General features: G+C 43.4%; 1 protein-coding gene across 3 annotated transcripts in view; it reads right to left on the bottom strand.

Annotated features, from left to right (window-relative positions):
- The window catches only part of UBE4B (ubiquitination factor E4B), a 204,569-nt gene that overhangs the window by 88,786 nt on the left and 108,167 nt on the right, over positions 1-7,616 (bottom strand). For all 3 annotated transcript variants that reach the window (XR_001001079.1, XM_011935782.1, XM_011935783.1), the window contains 2 exons: positions 3,664-3,805; positions 1,677-1,777 (listed from right to left, as the gene is read on the bottom strand). Coding sequence is in view for 2 of the 3 variants with exons in the window: in XM_011935782.1 (XP_011791172.1) it covers positions 1,677-1,777; positions 3,664-3,805 (243 nt within the window). In the remaining variant the exon portion in view is untranslated. The remainder of the gene's footprint in view (positions 1-1,676; positions 1,778-3,663; positions 3,806-7,616) is intronic.

Genomic DNA, 7,616 nt, shown 5'->3' with positions numbered 1-7,616 from the left:
CCTCAGCCTCCCGAGTAGCTGGGACTACAGGTGCCTGCCACCACATCCAGCTAATTTTTGTATTTTTAGTAGAGAAGGGGTTTCACCGTGTTCGTCCCAAACTCCTGACCTCAGGTGATCCACCTGCCTTGGCCTCCCAAAGTGCTGGGATTACAGGTATGAGCCACCGCACCTGGCCGCATTATATGTTTCTTTTACTTCTTTATGCCTCATCTAAATTGGGGGAAAAAAAGATTAGTAGTGGCTGAGGACTTATTAATTTTAAGCAAGGAACATTTTTTAAAGTTTTGGTACATGTATATAATTTTCCCTCTTTTTGAAAAGTTTCAAAAATATATGGTTATGGTATACAAAATAACATTAAGAACACCTAGTATAAATAAAATGTTTATGAACTTTTTATGTTATGTTTGTGAACTTTTATTTTATTTATTAATTATTATTATTATTTTTTGAGACAGTCTTGCTCTGTTACCCAGGCTGGAGTTAAGTGGCATAATCTCGGCTCACTGCAACCTCCACCTCCCAGGTTCAAGTGATTCTCATGCCTCAGCCTCCCCAGTAGTTGGGATTACAGGTGCGTGCCACCATGCCCAGATAATTTTTTGTATTTTTAGTAGAGACAGGGTTTCATCATGTTGCCCAGGCTGGTCCTGAAGTCCTGAGCTCAGGCAATCTGTCTGCCTCAGCCTCCCAAAGTGCTAGGATTATAGGCGTGAGCCTGGAGTGTAAACTTTTAATTTTTTTTTTTTTTAATTTTTATTTTTTGAGACAGAGTTCTGCTCTATCACTCAGGCTGCAGTGCAGCGGCACGATCTCGGCTTACTGCAACCTCCACCTTCTGGGTTCAAACGATTCTCTGGCCTCAGCCTCCCAGGTAGCTGGGATTACAAGCATGCGCCACAACGTCCAGCTAAGGTTTTTGTATTTTTAGTAGAGACGGAATTTCGCCACGTTGGCCAGGCCAGTCTCAAATTCCTGATCTCAGGTGATCCGCCGGCCTCGGCCTCCCAAAGTGCTGGGATTACAGGCTTGAGTCACCACACCTGGCCAAAACTTTTAAATGTAAACTTTTTCCTTTAGATTTTTTTTATATAAAAGAAATGAAATATACATCCTTTTTAAAAACTTGCTACCTTTAGAAGACTGAGAGACAAAGAAAAAAATTTTAAAAAACAAAATAAAAACAAAAAATTTGCAACCTTTATAGACTCCTCAGAAACAAACAATGTAGCACTTTGGTTGATTCCTAAACTATCCAATCCATTACTATCCTTTATCACTCAATAACAGAAACTGACCATGTTATACATGGAAGGTGATGATCCACACATTTATCAAATACTTCCACCAACTTCAGGCAGTTGCTGTACAGTCAATTACTAATTTTCTGCCTTGCTAGTCCACATATTTCAACAATGGTCTATTTCAACAAGCAGGCAGAATTCTTAAAACATAACTCATTTCTTTTTAAAATATGCTTTGTACTACTTTAGAAGATGAGGAAAAAAGAAGCATTTATTTTCATGGTATTTTAGAGAAGGAAAGGGATCTTCATTTTACAAGTGAGGAAGGGAGTTATCCAAGGTGGTGCAAGAATGGCCAGAGAGCCTGATGTCCAATGATGGCTAGGGCCTTCTGCCAGCTAATGTCAAGCACGTCATGGGTCTTCATACCTGGGCTGTGTTAGGGAGCCTTGTAGTACTAAAGCAGTATGGGATATGCACTGTGAGCGGATGTTGCTCAGAAGCTGGCTGACTGCTGGCTGGCTGCACATCTGAAAAGGAAAGGTGGAAGTGAGGACAACAAGAAACAAACAATACAATTTCATGCTGTTAAAAACAAGAGTTAAAAGGGAGGGACCACCAGTAAACAGCATGCTTTCCTCTTCCTTTATTCTTAGTGAACGAACTACAGTAACCGTGCCTTCCAAGTGTACTGCCTCTACAGAAATTGATGTCAGAGAAGAAAGAAGTGTAAGTTTGAGGTGATCAAATTTATACTTAAGAAGCTTGGAGGCCAGGCGCGGTGTCTCACACCTGTAATTCCAGCACTTTGGGAGGCCAAGGCGAGCAGATCACTTGATGTCAGAAGTTTAAGACTAGCCTGGGCCAGGCGCGGTGGCTCATGCCTGTAATCCAAGCACTTTGAGAGGCCGAGACAGGCAGATCACGAGGTCAGGAGATCGACGTCATCCTGGCCAACATGGTGAAACCCCATCTCTACTAAAAGACAAAAAATCAGCCAGACATGGTGGTGCACGCCTATAGTCTCAGCTACTCGAGAGGCTGAGGCAGGGGAATCACTTGAACCCAGGAGGCAGAGATTGCAGTGAGCTGAGATTGTGACACTGCACTCCAGCCTGGCGACAGAGCAAGGCTTCATCTCAAAAAAAAAACACAACCTGGCCAACATGGTGAAACCCCATCTCTACTAAAAAAATATAAAAATTAGCTGGGTGTGCCAGGCAGGGTGGTTCATGCTTGTAATCACAGCACTCTGAGAGGCCAAGGTGGGAGGATCACTTGAGGTCAGGAGTTTGAGACCAGCCTCACTAACATGGAGTAACCCCATCTCTACTAAAAATACAAAATTAGCCAGGCATGGTGGCTCATGCCTGTAATCCCAGCTACTCGGGAGGCTGAGGCAGGAGAATCACTTGAACCTGGGAGGTGGAGGTTGCAGTGAGCCAAGATTGTGCCACTGTACTCCAGGCTGGGCAGCAAGAGTGAAACTCTGCCTCAAAAAAAAAAAAAAAAAAATTAGCTGGGGGTGGTAGCAGGTGCCTGTAATCCCAGCTACTCGAGAGGGGAGGCAGGAGAACTGCTTGAACCCAGGAGGTGGAGGATGAGTGAGCTGAGATAGCGCCACTGCACTCCAGCCTGGGTGACAGAGCAAGACTCTGTCTCAAAACACAAAAAAACAAAAAACCTTGAAGACATGCCTACTCATTTTGCTTCCGCTAAGATTAAGTACAGCAAAGCCCAAAGGCGGCCCTTTACAAATATGAAACTAATCAGTGGACAACAGGTTCGTTTCTAATGTAAAACTAAAATCAGAAAATGAAATAGGAATAAAATGATAAAACAATGAAGCCAGTCAAGAGAAATGATGGGAAAAGGGTAGCTTACTGAGTTTAAGCCCAGCTTTGCAACTTATTATTTATGTGATTCTGGACAAGTATTTAATCTCTCTGAGAGTTATTTGCTTAGTCATACCTTGGAAAAAGAATGCCTACGTCATACTGGGTTCCACTGCACTAACAGAGCAACCGTGAAGATACAAGCTAATGTCGACCTGGCACAGTCCTTGGCAATCTAAAGAGGCTCCATAATGTTGGTTATTATAACCAACCAGCAGAATTATCAGGGCCATATGAGTCACTGGCGGTGCCCAGCTATAGTGTGGTCAAGGGAGGACTCTGAAGCCAGGCCATCTAGGTTCACACCTTGGTCTCCACTAGAATGTGAGTTCCACGAGGGCAGGAAGCTCTGTTTTGTTCATCAACTCATCCTAAGTTCCTAGTACTGTGCCTGGCACATGGCAAACGCTCAATAATTACTTTACTGATTGAATAAATGAATGAATGCTCCAGGCGTGGGGATAATCAAACAAATAACTAGGCTTTTTTTTTTTTTTTTAAGTTAATGCATTTCATATTACCTTTGGTGCTTTTTTTTCCTCTATTCCAACTCGGTCGAAACACTCGATGAGGTAGTTCAGCATATCTGTCTCTTTGCAGGTTTCAATGGTGAAATGGTCACTGTAGGAATCCCAATTACTTGCTCCACCAGAGGCTCCCAAACTTTAGAAAGATAAAAAGAAATTATGATTCTTATCTCTTGAATATTTTTGGCATGGTTTGCATTTCTGCAGCAGAAAGCCTGTTAGGATCCCTGCACACAAAACAAAGCACAAACACCCATGCCGCCAAGATCCACCCTGACTGCTCGTGTTACCTGCTCCAAAGCCAACAACAGTAAGTTTTAGTAACATTTTAGGGACCTAAGAAGGGTTGCTTCTTACTGCAGGTGGCAACTCATAAAACCAGAAGCACTAAGAACTGGTACCAAGTGTTAAACATTGGAAGGGACATCACAGGTCCTTTAACCAAAAAGAATGGCATCACTCAGAGACCTGTAGGTAAAGCCAGACTATGCTACTGCTGTAATCGAACTCTTTAGGGGAGAAGTTATAAGGGACTAACAAAACAGCCCTCATCTTTGTGACTTCCACCGTGGATCTCAAAAGCCCTCACCTAACATTTGGCAAAAGAACCAGAGGTTAAAAAACTCTCCAGTTAGGAGGAGACATGAACATATTTGCTATCAACATAAAAACTCCAAAACTATCAGTGAAAAAGGTAAAGTAGCAGAATAAAAGACAAAACAAAAATATTGTACTAGGAGTAACCATACGTAGGTTCCAGTTTCAACCCCACTGCTTACTTGTTACCTGAACCTAGAACCTCTATCTCTTTTGCAGTGGGGTTTTAATGAAATAGAGTGGAGGTACTCTGTAAAATATCAGCAGTATACACTGTGAAGCACTGTTATGTTAGTAATAACTATCCTCTGAGACAAAAACCAAACATAATCACAAGAGTTAAATTTGAGGAAATTAAACAAAGTTAAAATCAACCATTGACAGGCCACATAACAAATCTGGTGTTTAATTCACAAACTGATTTGATATACATAAAAGACACACAAGGATTAATTACGACAAAGGAAAGAGTAAGGAGTACTGAAATGAAGAAAATGAGGAAACATAAACTTAGCAAAAAAACTACACACAGAAGATGATAAAGGAAGAGAATATGGCCGGGCATGGTGACTCATGCCTGTAATCCCAGCACTTTCAAAGGCCAAGGCAGGTGGATCACTTGAGGCCAGGAGTTCAAGACCAGCCTGACCAACAGGGCGAAACCCTGTTTCTACTAAAAATACAAAAATGTGTTGGGCGTGGTGGCACACGTCTGTAATCCCAGCCACTTAGGACGCTGAGGCACAAGAATCACTTGAACGTGGGAAGAGGCTGTTGCAGTGATCCAAGATCATGCCACTGCACTCCTGCCTGGGTGACAGAGAGAGACGCTGTCCTAAAAAAAAAGAAAAAAAGTATGGGAACATCAGGAATGTGAGAGACACATCCCTACCCAGGACACACAATTAATGTCTAGAAACTAACAGGACCAAGAGGAATTGACATGTTTTACAGACAGATAGATATGTATAACTAATTTTGGAACACATTTGGAACACATGCACCACATAACAACATTTCACTCTATGATGGACCAAATATACCATAGTGGTCCCACAAGGTTATAATGCCATATTTTGACTGTATCTTTTCTATGTTTAGATATGCTTAGATACACAAATACTCACCATAATTGGCATAATCATCAAATTGCCTACAGTGTTCAGTACACTAACATCCTGTACAGGTTTATAGCCTAAGAGAAACAGGCTATATATAATGCCTAGGTGTGTAGTAGGCTGTATGATCTAGGTTTGTGTAAGTATATTCTGTGCTGTTCACACAATGACCAATCCGCCTAATGATGCATTTCTCAGAATGTATCCCTGTCATTAAGGGACACATGTCTATATGGACATCATTGTCCTTAGGCTTTTGGAAAGATATACATAATTGACCTTGGAATAAAGGCGTGCTATTGGCCAAGCATGGTGGCTGATGCCTGTAATCCCAGCACTTTGGGAGGCTGAGGCAGGTGGATCACTTGAGGTACAGGAGTTCAAGACCAGCCTGACCAACATGGTGAAACCCTATCTCTACTAAAAATACAAAAAACTTAGCTGGGCGTGGTGGTGCGTGCCTGTAATTCCAGCTACTTGGGAGGCTGAGGCAGGAGAATCTCTCGAACCTGGGAGGCGGAGGCTGTAGTAAGCTGAGATCGCACCACTGCACTCCAGCCTGGGCAAGAGAGCAACTATGATATTGGCTGGGCATGGTGGCTCATGCCTGTAATCCCAGCACTTCTTTTTTTTTGAAATGGAGTCTCAGTCTGTTGCCCAGGCTGGAGTGTACTGGCGCCATCTTGGCTCACTGCAAGCTCCGCCTCCCAGGTTCCCGCCATTCTCCTGCCTCAGCCTCCCAAGTAGCTGAGACTGCAGGCGCCTGCCACCATGCCTGGCTAATTTTTGTATTTTTAGTAGAGATAGGGTTTCACCATGTTGGCCAGGATGGTCTCAATCTCCTACACAGCAAGAGCCACCATATCCGGCTACAAAGCATCTTATGTTTGATGTCAATAGGTCCTTACCAGCTGCCAGGCCTCAGTCTGATGCAGCACCCACAGCCAGCATGTGAGCGTGCACGTGAACTCAGTATGCTTAGATGGTGCTGGCTCATGTAACTGCCACTGAAATTATTCCCATTCCTGGCAATACATCCTACTTCATTTTAACTTAAATGTGAAACCCTCACTGCCACTTGAAATATTTTCACAAACCGTTCACTAACACATGAAAAGTGACAATGTATGTAGAAGACTACGTAGACGATTGCTTTTCTTGTGCCAGGCAATGCAAGGAGAGGCACTCAGGATATATCAGAGAATTTTCAAAAGAGGTCAGTGTGTTTTGGTGATTGATACGGTTGGGATGTCTGTCCCCTCCAAATCTCATGCTGAAATGCAGTCCCCAGTGTTGGGGCAGGGCCTAGCGGGAGGTGACTGGTTTTGGTGATTGATATGGTTGCGATGTCTGTCCCCTCCAAATCTCATGTTGAAATGTAGTCCCCAGTGTTGGGGCAGGGCCTAGGGGGAGGTGACTGGTTCTGGTGATTGATATGGTTGGGATGTCTGTCCCCTCCAAGTCTCATGTTGAAATGCAGTCCCCAGTATTGGAGCAGGGCCTAGGGGGAGGTGACTGGATCATGGGGGCAGATCCCTCACGAATGGCTTAGCACCATCCCCTTGGTGATGAGTGAGTTCTCACTCAGTGAGTTCACATGAGATCCGGTTGTTTAAAAGAGTCTGGGACATCCTCCTCCTCCTCTCTGTTGTTCCTGTTTTTGCCATGTGACCTGCCTCCTCCCCTTTCACCTCCTGCCGTGAGTGAAAGCTTTCTGAGACCCTCACAAGAAGCGATGCTGGTGTCATGCTTCTGAACAGCCTGAGGTACCGTGAGCCAATTAAACCTCTTTTCGTTACAAATTACCCTTTCTATATGGCAATGCAAACGGACTAACACAGTGATCACCAGCCAGGCACCAAACAAGCTGACTTTCAAGAGGAGCGGTGTGGCGGGGGCAGGGAGGGGGGAGGGGAGTGAAACAAAGCTTCAACCAAACAGGAAATGTAGCATCAACCTCAGTATTTGTCAATACGTGTCACAATTATAATATTAATCCTAAAGGTGCCAGAGTAAATCATGATCACAAGTAAGAAAAAGTGGCCAGGTTCACTAACACAAGCATAAGTATCAATGGTCAAAAACTGATTTACAAGAATTTTTAGATTCAAACTGAAAGAGGTAGAGTCATATTCTCAGTGTGACATTGAAGGAGAAAGCAGTATATTGTACATGCATAAATTTATGCTATGAAGAAATATTTCTATACTTTGGGAGGCTCAGGTAGGCAGA

This window comes from Colobus angolensis, unplaced genomic scaffold (genome assembly GCF_000951035.1).
Source record: "Colobus angolensis palliatus isolate OR3802 unplaced genomic scaffold, Cang.pa_1.0 Scaffold149, whole genome shotgun sequence".
Lineage (NCBI taxonomy): Eukaryota > Metazoa > Chordata > Mammalia > Primates > Cercopithecidae > Colobus > Colobus angolensis.
The sequence above is the reverse complement of the archived record's forward strand: the minus strand, read 5'-3'. Positions and strand labels throughout refer to the sequence as shown.